Here is an 18,770-nt window from a genome sequence, read left to right on the forward strand (position 1 = left end):
GTGGTGCATCCAGTGGTAAAGTAGCTATACCCACCATCAGGGAGTATGGGGGTTCAAATCCACCGTGGTGCATCCAGTGGTAAAGTAGCTATACCCACCATCAGGGAGTATGGGGGTTCAAATCCACCGTGGTGCATCCAGTGGTAAAGTAGCTATACCCACCATCAGGGAGTATGGGGGTTCAAATCCACCGTGGTGCATCCAGTGGTAAAGTAGCTATACCCACCATCAGGGAGTATGGGGGTTCAAATCCACCGTGGTGCATCCAGTGGTAAAGTAGCTATACCCACCATCAGGGAGTATGGGGGTTCAAATCCACCGTGGTGCATCCAGTGGTAAAGTAGCTATACCCACCATCAGGGAGTATGGGGGTTCAAATCCACCGTGGTGCATCCAGTGGTAAAGTAGCTATACCCACCATCAGGGAGTATGGGGGTTCAAATCCACCGTGGTGCATCCAGTGGTAAAGTAGCTATACCCACCATCAGGGAGTATGGGGGTTCAAATCCACCGTGGTGCATCCAGTGGTAAAGTAGCTATACCCACCATCAGGGAGTATGGGGGTTCAAATCCACCGTGGTGCATCCAGTGGTAAAGTAGCTATACCCACCATCAGGGAGTATGGGGGTTCAAATCCACCGTGGTGCATCCAGTGGTAAAGTAGCTATACCCACCATCAGGGAGTATGGGGGTTCAAATCCACCGTGGTGCATCCAGTGGTAAAGTAGCTATACCCACCATCAGGGAGTATGGGGGTTCAAATCCACCGTGGTGCATCCAGTGGTAAAGTAGCTATACCCACCATCAGGGAGTATGGGGGTTCAAATCCACCGTGGTGCATCCAGTGGTAAAGTAGCTATACCCACCATCAGGGAGTATGGGGGTTCAAATCCACCGTGGTGCATCCAGTGGTAAAGTAGCTATACCCACCATCAGGGAGTATGGGGGTTCAAATCCACCGTGGTGCATCCGGCTTTGTCGTGTGTCTATACGACCACAGTGTTCGGTGTAGGGAAGCCGGGCGCGGAGCGTGATATTAGTCACTGCACTTACTCCTAAGGGCTGTGGTGGCACTTTTGTCAGGGTGGGAGCAGTTGGGAGTAGGATGAAGGCTCTACCTTCTCTCAGTGGGCGCTCCTCACTAGCAGATGAATCAGTAGGATGCAGCAGCAGTGACAACACAGAAAACAGGAATGAATTGGTGTAACGACTATTTTTGGGAGAAAAGGGAGATAAAAAGTGATTTTATACCAAATCATACTTAAAGAAGGAGTGCCACAATTTTTGTATTTTTCTTCCTGGAGGCTGAACCCTTGACAGTCAAACGGGCCAATGAAATAAACAGTAATATAGTATCAGCCCCTCCCCTGACCCCTCCCCCTTTATCATACAACTACAGCTGTGGGTGCGGCTTCAGTTCAGGTGGATCACCACCCATCACCACCCACCAGGCAAACCAGGCATACTTAATGAACTGGTGGGCGTGCCCACATACAAACCACATTTTAACAAATACTGTACACTTTTTTGATTTTTTTTTACCTCCTTATATAACAATAAGACCTGATGATCATGTTTTAGGGTGGAAAAATATCACGGCACTACATCTTAAAATGTACACTGTAGGCCTACAATGGTGTCATGTGGATGAGAGGCGTTATGAGCTTGTAAATCTGCTATTTTCTCCTGTCCAGAATTGATGGTCGGGAAAGTCGGGCAGGAAATACAGAAGATTTTGTCAATAAATATTGTACCAGAACCCAAATTCTTCCTGCTCTGCCAAGATAAAGCGTAATAATGTTTATGTCTTTTACAAGCTAAGAGAGTGATAGCATTGTCCTGGCGGAGGCCAGACAAACCAAGTAGTACAATTACACAGTGGTTCAGGGAATTGTCTTTATTTACCTTTGGAAAAGATTATATACATTCTTAAAGACAAACAAGAAATGTTTCAGGAGGTGCGGGGTCGTTTTATACGATATATTAAGAACAATAATCTGTCACATTTAATGGAAGAAGCTGAAGAGGAGTAGTACTGTTGTTGTTGTTCTTTTTTGGTTTTTGGTTGTTGTTGTTTTCTTTGTATGAGTAATTGTCTTGTAATGTTCATTGTTTTTTGCACATTTGTATCTGTATTGTATTGTCATTTGTGTGAAAAAAGGAAAATCAATAAATACATCATTAATTTTTCGGTGAGTTTTCCATCCTGCGATGGATCATACATTTATTGTTGCCGAGTAAAATGACGGCTGTATCCCAAATACTGAATAATGTCTAATGAGTGTTTTAAGAACTATCCCCATGCAACACTAGACTATAAATCCATGCTAATGAGACTTGTTGATAGTAGAGAAGGAATTTCTAATGTTTGAGGATTGTACATGAATGTTTCAGGGATGCATGCCCTGCATTCGTATTACCCTGCCTGTACAAATGTACAGCATGGCATTATAATAACTCCTGGTTGTTTGTTAGTTACCTCTGCCATGGAGGAGGGTTCGGTGTTCCTCCCATTCCGTTACTTTGTCTGTATGTTAGAAATAATCACCCCCATGTGAAGTGAGGGCTGCTCTTATTATCGTACATCATCATACAACATCATCTCATTCCGGCCTATCACAATTTGAGTCCTCACCTTCGTCATCAATGTTTGTGTTACACAGTGTTTGTGACACTCAAAATGGTCCATTCATTGTCAATGGCATTTGATGTTCTGTAGGGCAGGGAATCCAAATCCCCCAAAAGTAGCTACATCCACGTTAAAGCAGACGTTTCAGCTACACATCAGGGGTCCTGTGTGATCAAAATGTCTATAATAATTTAATTAATTCAATGCAGAGGTGATCCAGCGTGTGCACTGTGCAGGATTTCATTTTCTGAATGATCAAGGTGTTTCTGCCAACCATGCAGGACCTCCACATTCAGAGAACTAGAGAGTGAAGACCCAGAAGACGTGTCTGGCAAACGGTTACGGAATTGATTTCTCGACCGCAGCAGGCCAAGGGACACTTTCTGTCCCCAAGCCATGAGACTGTTGGACCCAAAACAGTGCACACAATTCATTCTCATTTGTTTCAGCCATTGCAAACTCCCCCATTCCACTCTGCCTCCATCTGTGTAGGCTACGTGTTCTTTAGACTCCCCCATTCCACTCTGCCTCCATCTGTGTAGGCTATGTGTTGTTTAGACTCCCCCATTCCACTCTGCCTCCATCTGTGTAGGCTACGTGTTGTTTAGACTCCCCCATTCCACTCTGCCTCCATCTGTGTAGGCTACGTGTTGTTTAAAACTCCCCCATTCCACTCTGCCTCCATCTGTGTAGGCTACGTGTTCTTTAGACTCCCCCATTCCACTCTGCCTCCATCTGTGTAGGCTATGTGTTGTTTAGACTCCCCCATTCCACTCTGCCTCCATCTGTGTAGGCTACGTGTTGTTTAGACTCCCCCATTCCACTCTGCCTCCATCTGTGTAGGCTACGTGTTGTTTAAAACTCCCCCATTCCACTCTGCCTCCATCTGTGTAGGCTACGTGTTGTTTAGACTCCCCCATTCCACTCTGCCTCCATCTGTGTAGGCTACGTGTTGTTTAAAACTCCCCCATTCCACTCTTCCTCCATCTGTGTAGGCTACGTGTTGTTTAAAACTCCCCCATTCCACTCTGCCTCCATCTGTGTAGGCTACGTGTTGTTTAGACTCCCCCATTCCACTCTGCCTCCATCTGTGTAGGCTACGTGTTGTTTAGACTCCCCATTCCACTCTGCCTCCATCTGTGTAGGCTATGTGTTGTTTAGACTCCCCATTCCACTCTGCCTCCATCTGTGTAGGCTACGTGTTGTTTAGACTCCCCATTCCACTCTGCCTCCATCTGTGAAGGCTATGTGTTGTTTAGACTCCCCCATTCCACTCTGCCTCCATCTGTGTAGGCTATGTGTTGTTTAGACTCCCCCATTCCACTCTGCCTCCATCTGTGTAGGCTACGTGTTGTTTAGACTCCCCATTCCACTCTGCCTCCATCTGTGTAGGCTATGTGTTGTTTAGACTCCCCCATTCCACTCTGCCTCCATCTGTGTAGGCTATGTGTTGTTTAGACTCCCCCATTCCACTCTGCCTCCATCTGTGTAGGCTATGTGTTGTTTAGACTCCCCCATTCCACTCTGCCTCCATCTGTGTAGGCTATGTGTTGTTTAGACTCCCCCATTCCACTCTGCCTCCATCTGTGTAGGCTACGTGTTGTTTAGACTCCCCCATTCCACTCTGCCTCCATCTGTGTAGGCTACGTGTTGTTTAGACTCCCCCATTCCACTCTGCCTCCATCTGTGTAGGCTACGTGTTGTTTAAAACTCCCCCATTCCACTCTGCCTCCATCTGTGTAGGCTATGTGTTGTTTAGACATGAGGTGCATTGATTACCTGGTATCCTATTGTCTTTGAAGTAGTTCTTGCTGCACACTTATGTGTTTATTTACCTTGATGTTTGATAGCTCAGGCTTAGGCCTGACTCACACCTTCGCATCTAGCATACAACATTGTTGGATGCTAGATGCATGAGACTTGTTTACTGATGCAAGCTCACAATGCATTTCCAATGGAAGTCACATGGTTTGACACAACATTTGTGTTGTACGGCTTTCGGCTGTGTTTCGACTGCCCCCCCACCCCCTCATACAACACAAATGTTGTGTCAAACCATGTGACTCCCATTGGAAATACATTGTGAGCAGTCAATAAGTCTCATGCATCAGCTATACATCAATCTGTTGCGAAGGTGTGAGTCAGGCCTTACTGTGCTCACTCTGATCTCACACTCGTAAGTCACTCTGGATAAGAGCATAATATGATAAATGCCTTCTTCAACAAGAAAGCAGCGCAAGATTAAAAAAAATAAAAAACAATGCAATAAAACATTTCTTGTTATTGATTGTTAGCATTTTGATTGACATGAATCAAAATTGAAAAAATAAAATATGACCACGTGCATGTTATGTTTTATTCAGGCCTTTTTCACAAATATACTTGCAGTACAATACATCTACAGCAGGGGTGCCCAAAAGGTAGATCGCGATCTACCAGTAGATCACAAGTGCTGTGCAGGTAGATCACATTACATGCCCCTAAAAATATATATATTTAATTAAAATGTTGTGACTTGATTGACATTTAGAAGGGCCTGTCAGCTCAAACCCACAATGTATTACTTTGTTTTCAAGATTGTTGTGCACAAACGTCAGTAGCATTACAAAGTTATATACTGTGGAGTAAGGAAACAGCAAGACAGGAGACCTTGGGTGCGTCGAGGTAGTTTACTCACTTTCCACATACAAAATATTACAGTACACACTGTCGGTAGAAAGAAAAACCCTATCAATTCCATTTTCCTTCTATTTCCCATTCCAAGTGTGTTTGTCTTATGTCTTACTGTAGCCAACCCAGGTAAACAAATTTCAGCAATGCGATCTGATAATATTTTTAGTGGGTAGATCTTGTTGCATCAGTCATTTTCAAAAAAGTGTGGGCACCCCTGATCTACAGGATAGTATCCATGACAGATTGTTTCATGCATGGGCAGATAGAGCCTGTAGCTGGTCTGGACATGTATCTTCCTCAAACCTGTTCAACTGACAGGGAAATGCAATATGCAAAACAGTGATAATAATATTGTCTGGATTGAGAACAACAATGTCATTGTTGTTCTTCAGCTCAATATGTATTCACATGTCTCCTGTTCTTCAGCTCAATATGTCACATGTCTCCCCGACGCTTCGACTTACTGTCTATCCAGGACCTGCTGTAAGTGATATTTTTGTTAGTTGAAAAACATTTTGTTTTTAATTTAAAAGTAAATAAGAAAAATAAATCATTGGTATAGAGAGTTTTTGTTCAGTAACAGGGTTACAGGGGTCTCTCCAGCTCTTTACTAAACAGAAAATACATTTTCACGTGACCAATTTCATCCAATAAAGATAATTGATCAATTTCAATTTTAGAGTGTTCCAGTTCCAATTGTGTTTATCCTCTATGGATAAAATTAGTATTCAACCTGAACATGTATTGTCTGTTAGTGTTTACTAAAGAGCTGTAGAGACAATGTAGAGAGAATGTATTGTCTGTTAGTGTTTACTAAAGAGCTGTAGAGACAGATGGCTGTTCTGGCAATGCTAGCTATCATAATATAGAGCTATATAACAGTTATTGTAAGAAAATAAATATCACTTACACCCCCTTTAATTTTACAAAAATATAGTCACCATGACTGATTTCAGTCATTTGGATACCATAGCATAGAGGCCAACATGTCCTTCTCCTGGCTTGTACCTTTAACATTGGTGAAGTCAAGCCCTACTCTAATAGTAGATATTTTATTTGAAATGGTCAAACTAGCAATAGAATACATTTTCAGAAACATCTTCCTTAAATCTGGTTTAGGATATTTCATAGAAGCAAAAGGTTAAAGCCACAATCTGTGATTTCTTCAACTGGATGGCTGTACGTAGGACTGCAGGAACAACAGGTTTAGGACGACAATATACCAAAACAACATCATTGTACATATTATGCTAATTGTTTGGGAAACAGAGCGCTATAGTGTTCTGGGGCTTTGTTTCACAAATCGCAGAATAGGACTCGGCCTGACAAAAACTCTCAGTCGTGATATTTATTTTTTCCTTTAATCCCTGTAAACCCTTCAATCAAATGATTGCCATGACCTGATTATTCCCAGTCATCTGGGTATTAGAGAGCATGTTTACGGCGGTGAAACTGGACCCTGTTCAATGGAAGGGGCAGAGGTTCAAGGTTCAAGGAGTATTATTATTATTGTCATTCCATACAAGTACAGAACGAAATGTTTTACCACCCGCAGGTCCTGGTCAAGAAAAATAAATAAAATACAACTAGACGTCATTAAAAAAACACGTAAAAAACGTACATAATGCCTATAGTGAAATAAAACAATTGCACGTAACCAGTAAGATTGCACGTGCCCACTAAAAACGCTGCATGGATTAAAAGCAGCAGCAGCATTAAGAAACCAGCATTAAGAACAAAGATAGGCCTACAGTTCACGTGTCACAGTTCAGTTTAATAGTGCAGAGTTCATGAGTAATCTTACAGATCACTAGTACAAAGATCACATTTCAAGGTCTAGAAGAAGCTATTCTTTTTTTCCTGGTGATACTGGTCTTGATACTATGTAGCCTCATAGGCCTACAGCACCTTACTGTATATATACTGTATATAATACTATGTAGCCTCATAGGCCTACAGCACCTTACTGTATATATACTGTATATAATACTATGTAGCCTCATAGGCCTACAGCACCTTTCACCAAACATACTGTAGATTCTGTATCTACTGCTAGTATGTTCAATATTTCATGTGTGGCATATATATACAGTATATATACAGTATGATTGCAGGCCCGGCGGGGACATCTTTGTGAATGCATGATGGAATGGACATATTCTGTGCACAGTGTTCTGCTCCACATGTTACTGTGGACATATGCACAGTGTTACTGCTATGTACCGCAGTTTGTACCGGCCTGGAAATCTGAATCTCCCTGGAAGTCATGAATGGTCATATACTGTATGTGTACTGTATGGTGATACGCATGAGAAGTCTTGCAGAGCACCCAGGAGTGCATTTGTTTCACCCCACGACTCACAATAAAACGATCAGTGAACATTATTTTGTAGCTCTTTTTTTTTTAGAAGATTAGTTTATGGCTTTTCTGCCTTTATTGATAGATACAAGTGGAGATGGACTGTGAAGAGATAAGGGGAGAGACATGCAGCAAAGGTTGTCATGAACAGGACTTGAACACCCGACACACTGTCAGGCCAGAGCCTATGTGGCATGCGCCTGGTCCACTAAGCCAGCAGGCACTCCATCATTTTGTTGAAGGTATAGACGCCTTAAGAGACGACGTCACACTGATAAGAAACAGCATGCGCGCGCATAAGGGCTGCAGAAGAACACCACCTCTCATAAGATGCAATGGAAAAGTTCTAACTGCACTCACGTGTAAAAAATGCCCCATCAAACTTTCAGATGCTGTTTTTCTCCCAGTGTGGAGGAAGAATTATTAGGAAGAATGAAGAATGATTATTGTGATCTCTCGCCCTTGAAATATATAATCCTTGGTTTCTGTTGTGTGTGCATCTGTGATGCGATGTGAGCTCAGCTGTGCGCTTTGAAGTATAAATGTCTCCTAGGGTGCATCACACACAGAGATTTTGAAAACATGAGCAATGACAAAAAACTCCCATATCTGCTGGGCGAAGTACAACAATGTGCAAACACAGCAGCAAGATTTGTGAGTTGCTGTGATAGGAGAAGGATATCAAACGGAACACAACCACCCTAAAGACTAATCATTGTGTATATTCCTGCACTATATCTGCATCCAGTGATCTTGGTACAATATAGAAATTGATCTATTGAAGATTCTGACGTTCAAATGTACATATTTTTTGTTTTGATTGTATTGCTGTATTGTTGTATTGTGCTTTTTGCTTTGGCAATGTAAACGTATGTTTTCTCATGCCAATAAAGCCCTTTGAATTGAATTGAATTGAAATTGAATTGCATCTCACTAGCCAACTCACAAGAGGAGGTTGAATGGACTGAAACCAGCGCTCCCTAAAACAACAGGTTTGGAGATCTGTTGGGAATTGATTACATGAAACAGTCACGTGCGCCCAGTCCCAATGTTTGTAAACAAATAATTGGTCTATATAGGCTATAGTGGCCAGTAGAAGCAGAAAGCTTCTACACAGGAACAGTAGGTGGCGGTATGCACCTAAAAGCAATGGTAGCAACCCACCATGAAACACTAAAAGAAGAAGGAACAGTAGGTGGCGGTATGCACCTAAAAGCAATGGTAGCAACCCACCATGAAACCATAAAAGAAGAAGAGAGTCCAACACAACAGGAGGATCTGATATGGAAGGTGACCTGACACCGCTTCTTGGTCCTGCAGATGACCAGTCTGGTCAGGCCAGTTCTGTTGGAGGACAGTCATTCAGTGGGGTGAGAGGCTGAGAGCTCCTAAGCCAGAAAGGCCCAGAAATGCATGCATCCATTGAAGAGGCATTGGAACTACAGTGTATTAGGCCTACCCTGGAAACTGTTTTAACATATTACTCATCAGAATGGACTTGCTGGTTTAAGGTTTGCTGATTGTTGTGCATGCGTGCGTGCGTGCGTACATGTGTACGTGTGTGTGCGTGCACGGGTGCACTTTACAGTTTCCTACAAGCATTTTATGTTTGAAAGCCAACACAGGGTTTAATTTCACTTCTTTTAATTGGTACATTGGTTACAGATTTGAACATGAGTCATTTGTGGTTCTTTTGTTGATGTTTGCCACGCAGGTCAAATGTTGGGAGGGTGGGGCTGGTTTCTGTCCTCTGGATGAGTGGTTTTGAACCTTTTTCATACCAATGCCCATTATTTAGTGGGCATTTGAGCCACAGGCCACCATTTGATGACATTTAGCCTCTCAGACCCAAAACGTTTGTTATTGTTGGATAGAATTGTATAAGCAATTTCATGCTGTATTGATGTTGGTACGACCATTAGGAGAGTAGACTTCTTGTACAATGCAGATGTTTAACAATAATCTAACTCTTGAGAGAGTAAAAATGAAACCAAATGGACCTGTAAGGGTCCATTTGGTTGGGACCACCTGGAACCTCCTCAAGGAACCCCGGATGGTGGTGGTCCCCGCTCCCGGACCACTGGTTGAAAAACACTGCTCTAGACGTATATATGTATTATATTTTCCGTGTTCAATGCACTCTAAAGTAACGTTGGAGGATTACTTTATAATTTAGACAGCCATTTAGATGTGCAGACCCCTGCTTCCCCCCCCCCCCAGTGAGGGGGGGGGGGGGGGGGGGGGGGGGAGTATGCTTCCTTCCTTCCACAAGGAAGCATACTAGGGCCTTTACTGGAAGCATAGTAGGGCCTTTACTGTTCCTATATGTAAACGACATGACATCAGCTTGTGACTGCAACTTGTTCCTGTTCGCAGATGACTCAGCACTGCTAGTCTCGGACAGGAACAAACTGCAGGTTGAAAAGACCCTCAGCTCTGAACTCGGTAGAATCTGCACCTGGCTCGCTGATAACAAACTATCCTTACACCTGGGAAAAACTGAATCCATTCTCTTCGGATCAAATAGTAATCTCAGCAAGGCAGATGGCTTCTTGGTTAGAGTGGGTGACAATATTATCACACGAAAAGATGAAATTACCTACCTAGGTTCCATCCTGGAGGCTAATCTTTCCGGTGATAAAATGGCCACCAACGTAATCAAAAAAGTCAATCAAAGAACAAGATTCCTTTACAGGATCTCCTCACTGGTCAACAAAAACACCTTGAAGACCTTAACAGGAGCCCTCGTACAAGGTTTCTTTGACTATGCATGCACCTCTTGGTACCACAGCACCTCAAAGGCCCTTAAAACAAGGCTCCAGACCTCCCAAAACAAACTGGTCAGGTTCCTACTTGGCCTCAGCCCCCGAACCCACCTCACCCCTGCCCACTATGACAAGCTGGAATGGCTTAGGGTCGACGACAGAGTACAGCATCTTGCAATGGGTCTGGTCCACAAGATTTGATACCCATGTACCTGTCTAAATACTTCCTTAATGTTAACGAAGTCCACACCCACAACACCAGAGGGAGTGCAACGAACCATGTACAACCCAGATTCGGCTCAAACAAAGGACTAAATTATTTTCGCTCCTATGCCACCAAAATGTGGAACGCCCTACCAACCTTCATTAAGACATGTGAATCCCTTGACTCCTTCAAAACCGCTCTCAAAGGACACCTACGGACGTCTACAATTCGAAACTGGCCCCCGTAAAATCTGAATCCCCCCCACCCCTTTGTTTTCCCCCTCACTGTATATGTTTCTTTTCCATTTTTACCTCCTTTATGATGAATTCCTGTTCTGTTTAATTTTTTTGGCTATATAGAAGTGTCTATTTGTACATCTCTAAATGTTTTGATTAATTGAACAAGGTGGATCCTCTTGTAAACAAGTGTAATGCTTTATTGGGTCGTCCACTCACAGTTAACAGTCTTTGTATTGAGTTGTGCTTGAAATGTACTGTAATTCTGCAAACTGTTAATACATATTTCAATCAATTCAATCAATCAATCTGTTTTTACTCACCATCGCGCCTACATTTTCTGATTGGTGTGCCAATGGAAGTGGAAAATGTCTACCTCCATTAGCACACCAATCAGAAAATGTCCACTTCCATTAACACAGCCATTAGCAAATGTCCAGAAAATGTCCACTTCCATTAACAAACAAAGACAAAGGAGCGCACACCAATAGTGGGGAGGTGCTGACCACGGGAGATACACTTGGAAAAAGGAGAGGTCGCACAACTCGTAGTCACGGTGCAAAAAACTAAGATGACCAACGTTTTGTCACAAAATGAATTCTCAAAATGCCTTCTTCACACCCTGAAGAAGGCATTTTGTGACGAAACGTTGGTCATCTTAATTTATTTTTTTGCATCGTGACTACGACTTGTGCGACCTCACTTCCATTAACACAATCAGCGCCGGGATTTCTTTCAAAATAGAAGCTCGGGGTGCCGGGAATATATGGCCGCTTTTATTCTGTAAAATATGTTTCTCCCCCTCCCCCCCCCCCCCCTTCCGTTCCGGACAAAAACCGGGAGACATATTTTAGCTTGCTTACCTCGCTAAGATTACGATATAAGTCGCTGATGATCGCTCGCTTCATATTTTGAACGAGAGGCATGTTGAAGTCAGAAATGAAGAGCATATCCATCTGGTCAAAACCACAGAGCTCCTTAGATTACGCGCGCCGAGCCTTTCTTTGTGAACGGTAAACAGGGAAGTGAATGGTTTGGTGTATGGTGCAGAAGGAGAGGCCAACTAAAAAAAAATATATATATATATATATATATATATATATATTGTTTTCTCTCGTTTGATATCAATGAAAATGCTCTAGGACGTGTGTACACATCCTAGCAACCCGTCGGTTGGATTAGTTATGACGTTCCCACACGTTGTACGGTCAGGGGAGGATTATCCAACGGGCCTGTTGGGCCCAGGGGCCTCTGAGCTAGGGGGGCCCCTGAGCTTCAGCCTCCGCGTGAGTCTACAAATCTACAAATCCTACTTTACTAAATGCATGGTCAGGTCAGGGACCACATGCAATACCTCCACGGACGACCTGTTGAAAACCCCTGTCCTAAACCACCATATGATACATGTTACTGCAGGTGTTTAAACCCTCAGTTTATCCATAAGGCTTCCAGAGGGAGGTCTCCAAAAAAAGGGGAGGGGCCCTTTGCATGCGTACGGTCTAAATGGGTTAACAGCCATCTGCAATGTAATTCTTAACCCATTTTGGGGCGGGAACCCCTTTTGGTGTTAGCATTATGTTATGCTTTAGCTAGTGAAAAATAGCAGATCTACAAGCTCATAGCGCGCCACTCGGTGGCGCGCTATGAGCTTGTAGGTCTGCTATTTTTGAAAATCGAAGAACGACTGACATAGAAACATAGCTTTTTCAGAAAACTTTCAGGATGTAGAAGACATTTATAGAATCTGATCTCAGGTGTGACAAGCCTTGACCTGTGGGCTCGCACAGCCATCCAACCTGACTCTCTCTGTCTCTCCCCCAGCGACTGAACCCCCTCCACCCAGACATCCAACCTGACTCTCTCTGTCTCTCTGTCTCTCCCCCAGCGACTGAACCCCCTCCACCCAGCCATCCAACGTGACTCTCTCTGTCTCTCTGTCTCTCTGTCTCTCTGTCTCTCTGTCTCTCTGTCTCTCCCCCCAGTGACTGAACCCCCTCCACCCAGACATCCAACCTGACTCTCTCTGTCTCTCCCCCCCAGCGACTGAACCCCCTCCACCCAGACATCCAACCTGACTCTCTCTGTCTCTCCCCCCAGCGACTGAACCCCCTCCACCCAGACATCCAACCTGACTCTCTCTGTCTCTCTGTCTCTCCCCCCAGCGACTGAACCCCCTCCACCCAGACATCCAACCTGACTCTCTCTGTCTCTCTGTCTCTCCCCCCCAGCGACTGAACCCCCTCCACCCAGACATCCAACCTGACTCTCTCTGTCTCTCCCCCCAGCGACTGAACCCCCTCCACCCAGCCATCCAACCTGACTCTCTCTGTCTCTCTGTCTCTCCCCCCAGCGACTGAACCCCCTCCACCCAGCCATCCAACCTGACTCTCTCTGTCTCTCTGTCTCTCCCCCCAGCGACTGAACCCCCTCCACCCAGACATCCAACCTGACTCTCTCTGTCTCTCTGTCTCTCCCCCCAGCGACTGAACCCCCTCCACCCAGCCATCCAACCTGACTCTCTCTGTCTCTCTGTCTCTCCCCCCAGCGACTGAACCCCCTCCACCCAGACATCCAACCTGACTCTCTCTGTCTCTCTGTCTCTCCCCCCAGCGACTGAACCCCCTCCACCCAGACATCCAACCTGACTCTCTCTGTCTCTCTGTCTCTCCCCCCAGCGACTGAACCCCCTCCACCCAGACATCCAACCTGACTCTCTCTGTCTCTCTGTCTCTCCCCCCAGCGACTGAACCCCCTCCACCCAGACATCCAACCTGACTCTCTCTGTCTCTCTGTCTCTCCCCCCAGCGACTGAACCCCCTCCACCCAGACCTCCAACCTGACTCTTTCTGTCTCTCTGTCTCTCCCCCCAGCGACTGAACCCCCTCCACCCAGCCATCCAACCTGACTCTCTCTGTCTCTCTGTCTCTCAGTCTCCCCCCAGCGACTGAACCCCCTCCACCCAGACCTCCAACCTGACTCTCTCTGTCTCTCCCCCCAGCGACTGAACCCCCTCCACCCAGACATCCAACCTGACTCTCTCTGTCTCTCCCCTCAGCGACTGAACCCCCTCCACCCAGACGACGGCGCCCTCGGGCCCGGCCCGTACTTCTCCGACGGCAAGAGGCGGGTGGACTATGTCCTCACGTACCAAATCAAGAAGCCCGCCAGTGTGAGGCGACAGTCGGGCGACAACGCCTTCATCCGCCGGCTGCGCCGCAGCCTCTCCATGCGCAGCAGCCGCGCCCCGCTGCAGCCGAAGGAGGACCCCGAGATCGCCGCCCAGGAGCAACGCGGCGACTACCACGAGGATGACAAGCGCTTCCGACGGGAGGAGTTCGAGGAGAACCTGCTGGAGATGGGGCTGGAGCTGGAGAAAGACGAGGGGGTGAGGAACTGTGTGTGCGTGTGCGTGTGCGTGTGCGTGTGCGCACGCTTTTGAGGCCAAGATGTCCCCACAGAATATATAATTCTAGAAATAAACATTGAGGGCAATATTTTCCTGGTGGGAAAAGTGGTTGTTTTATGGTTAAAAGTATTTTGAGTCACATGACTCTGATGAAGACTCTGATGAGGACCGCAAGGTCGAAACGTTAGTCGCTCTAAATGTACGTGCTGCTCCAGTGTCCTCTCCTCCTCCTTCTGTATTTTTAGTCACAATTATGAAGATTCAGGTTAGGATTAGACATTTTAGAAGTCAGGTTTTGGGGTTGGAATTATGCAAGATGTAATGCTTAGTTGCACATCAGTGTCACGCAGCAAAAATAGCCGATCTGCAATTAAATCTCACAACGTGTCGTGCTGCGCTTCGGGTTTAACCCATTCTGGGCGGGAACCCCTTTTGGTGTTTTAAACATTATGTTATAATTTAGCTATTGAAAAATAGCAGATCTACAAGCTCATGGCGTGCTACGAGCTTGTAGGTCTGCTATTTTTTTTAAATCGTGAAAATATTTATTTCAGAAAACTGGAGGATTTAGAAGAATTCTTTTACATTTTGAGGTCAGGCCTACAGTAAATGGGTTAAGGTTAAAAAGTTGAGAAAAAGGAGATATTAGTAATATCGCCGTCCTAAAATCTTTCTGTATACTGTATAGTATACATATGTTTGTATACTGTACAAACTTACGTATAGGGGTAAAACATGTCAGGACACTCAGTAGCACCTGTAGCGACTGTGGCTCAAGAGGTAGAGCAGGTCGTCCAATGATCCATGGGTCGGCGGTTCGAATCCCGGCTCCTCCTGTCTACATGTCGAAGTGTCCTTGGGCAAGACACTGAACCCCAAATTGCTCCCGATGTGCTGGTTGGTACCTTGCATGGCTTCCGCCGCAATCGGTGTATGAATGTGTGTGTGAATGGGTGAATGTAATGCACAATCTATGTAAAGTGCCTTGGATAAAGGCGCTATATAAATGCACCATTTACCATTTACCACCTAAGTCTAAGACTAAGATCTGAGATCCCACCTAATAATTGCACACCAACAATGTGCACATTAGACTCACAATAAAGACACAGGCATGACATAGAGCGTCGTAGTCCCACCCCCTTTTAGAACGGCAAGGGCACACGGATGGATGGATGGATGGATGGATGGATGGATGGATGGATGGATTAGATAGATAGATAGATAGATAGATTAACTCCAAGAATAGCAACATCTTACGCCCAGTTGCACAGGCTGCTTTAAATGTGTCCTCTCTGGTCAGTCATATTGGCCTAATGGCCTCCCACACTAGAATTCTGTTCTACCTCCTTAAATCTATCCCACTGTGTAATGTATGTAAGTCTGAACTCCTGAGAACATCCTTTCTACACCAATACTTTCTGTCCTGTTGCATTGCCAGCACAAATGTCTTTATCACTATTGAGCTTACAGCAAACAGAGTACACTTAAGAGTACACTACTCAGAGCACACTTGTTCTTTGCCTACTTAAGTCATAATTACGCCAACACGTTTTCCATCCTTGCTTTCAGGTCTCTCAGGGACCCATGTGTAAAATATTACTGGTTCATATCTCACCTCATGAATGTAGAATGTGGAAGGTAATTGCTTTGAGATGTTCATCTCTAGGTTTGTTATGTACTCTCACGCTTTTAACCACCACCCTTTACTCTACTGCCCTGAATCCCCCATCAGTCTATACCCCCTCCTCCACTTCCTGCTATCTCTACACGTTAAAATGTGATGGAACAGAATGGGACATGGCGCGAATGTTGAATTTGTGTGAGCGTGTGTGCATGCGTGCGTGTTCTCGTGCAATATTGGGTAGGTGTTTGTGTATACAGTTATGTGTCGGATTGTGTGCATTATGTGCATATGATTGATGACTGTATTTGAGAGTGATGGGCACAGATCACAATGACTGATTCTGGGGTGAAATAGTACTAAAAAAGAGCGTGCGTGCATAAGAGACAGCTGTATATGAATTAGGCTCCATTCTGTCCGTTTGCCGTGTATCCAGTTCATCAAACCTCCCTGTTTGACCTGCTGCATCTGACAGAAGACATGTCGAGATCAATCATTAATTTATCTCACCCTCTCGCAGAAGACGAGTGCTAACGTCAGCAGAAATCTATCACTGACAACCAATGGTCATTGTCTTCTGTTCCATTATGAGCATGTTGGATCACATTGATTTGTGTTTTGTGTTGTTGATTATTATTGATTCCATACGTTTATGAAGCACGACGTAAAGCATAGCAGCATCTCCACTATCTCTGCTCCTGTGGGGAGACAATATTCGAGATCGAGAGTTGAGACTAGAGAGAGAGAGAGAGAGGGAGAGAGAGAATGAGAATCAGTGTGCCATTAAGATGAATTAACGCTGAGCAACAACGTCTGTGGTCATGGGTATAATTGTAGAAACAACCACATTGTCAGTATAACCCATTTTGGGGCGGAAACCCCTTTTGGTGTTAGCATTATTGTTATGCTTTAGCTATTGAAAAATAGCAGATCTACAAGCTCATAGCGCGCCACCGAGTGGCGCGCTACGAGCTTGTAGGTCTGCTATTTTTGGGATTTTTTTTTAAACGCCTGACATAGAAACATAGCTTTTTTAGAAAACTGTCAGGATGTAGAAGACATTTTTAGAATCTGATCTCAGGTCAGAATGGGTTAAGATGAGAGAATTAGACTAGACATGCACAGTAGAACTGAGACAGCATGAATCATTGACCCGCTGTGTGCAGGAGAACATGTCCATAGTAGGGCTGTGTGCAGGAGAACATGTCCATAGTAGGGCTGTGTGCAGGAGAACATGTCCATAGTAGGGCTGTGTGCAGGAGAACATGTCCATAGTAGGGCTGTGTGCAGGAGAACATGTCCATAGTAGGGCTGTGTGCAGGAGAACATGTCCATAGTAGGGCTGGGACTTTAATGTCACTGAATTAATTACAGAAAAGATTATGCGCTGAAATAAAGATAACACGTTTTAATCACGCTTAGTTTTTGCACCACTGGCCGAAATTGCGGGCGTACAGATCATACCGATGCACCGCCAAGAAGAATAAAAGTTTCTCAAGTGAAATATTGATATGCGATTAAACATGCGATTAATTTCCATTCGTTAATTACAAAGCCTCTAATGAATTAGATTTTTCTTTAATCAAGTCCCAGCCTTAGTCCATACAGTAGAAATTATATTTATTTATAACTAAACTAATTCAATCATCCCTGTGACAAACATGATTGGAACAGAGAGGAGAGTGTGACGTGTTCTCATTTTGATGCTAGTGCATGGTTGGCCAATCATTTTAACATTAACTAGGCCTATTTGAACCCTATATAGCATCCTTATTCTGCCGGGGTTCATGACATTAATTTTCATTTTATTTATTTTTTGGTTTTTCTTTTATGTTTTATGACCTCAGTTACACGCACACAACCTGAACTTTTAACATTCAGTGGATTTTCTGTGACTGGGGTTTTCTCTGTGTGTTCTGAAGCATTTTGAGCTGCAATGAAAACATGCAAAATCCCTCAACAGTGACATCTGTTGCTGGCAAATTGTTATGTCATATGGGATTTATGGACTCTTACCTCACAGGCAAATCAGAGCACTTGTTTGAGCCAGAAAACCCCAGACCACAGAAATCTACTGAATGTTCAGGTTTTTGTGTGCAATTGAGCTCAGAAAACCCCCCAAAATTAAGAAAAATTACAAAAACTTTTTTTTTAATGTCCCGATCCCTTCTGTACTGTAGATGCATGGTGGTTCCAGGGAATCCAGGGGATTTCTATATATACAGTAGAGATGAATTCTATAACACTGAAATAACCCATGCACCACACATCCCATTTAGGACCTCTTGTGGTCCTGCTGGTTCATGGACCGCACGTTGAGAACTATTTACGGAGCAGTTCCTCCATTTAATATCTGTGTATTATGTTACGTTTGCACTGAGCTCTTTTCTCAGCTCTAATTGGACTTTTCCTTTGAACCAGCAGCACTCTTCAAGCTAAATCATGGACAAGTCCTGTTTATTGTTCCACCCTCCTCATAGAAGGAATGTTTGTTTGTTGGATATTATCCCCGTTAACTCTCGTGTCACCAGAGGAGGGCTGCTACGTGACCGTGGACATGGGTAGATAAGATATTATCCCTGTTAACTCTGGTGTCACCAGAGGAGGGCTGCTACGTGACCGTGGACATGGGTAGATAAGATATTATCCCTGTTAACTCTCGTGTCACCAGAGGAGGGCTGCTACGTGACCGTGGACATGGTAGATAAGATATTATCCCTGTTAACTCTCGTGTCACCAGAGGAGGGCTGCTACGTGACCGTGGACATGGGTAGATAAGATATTATCCCTGTTAACTCTCGTGTCACCAGAGGAGGGCTGCTACGTGACCGTGGACATGGGTAGATAAGATATTATCCCTGTTAACTCTGGTG

At 44.5% G+C, this 18,770-nt stretch overlaps 1 protein-coding gene across 1 annotated transcript in view; it reads left to right on the top strand.

Moving 5' to 3' along the window:
* The window catches only part of ano1a (anoctamin 1, calcium activated chloride channel a), a 141,812-nt gene that overhangs the window by 23,478 nt on the left and 99,564 nt on the right, over window positions 1-18,770 (top strand). The window contains exon 3 of the mRNA XM_079496429.1: window positions 13,923-14,252. Within this exon, the coding sequence (XP_079352555.1) occupies window positions 13,923-14,252 (330 nt within the window). The remainder of the gene's footprint in view (window positions 1-13,922; window positions 14,253-18,770) is intronic.

The sequence above is a fragment of the Electrona antarctica genome, assembly GCF_951216825.1.
Source record: "Electrona antarctica genome assembly, chromosome: 3".
NCBI classification, from domain to species: Eukaryota; Metazoa; Chordata; class Actinopteri; order Myctophiformes; family Myctophidae; genus Electrona; species Electrona antarctica.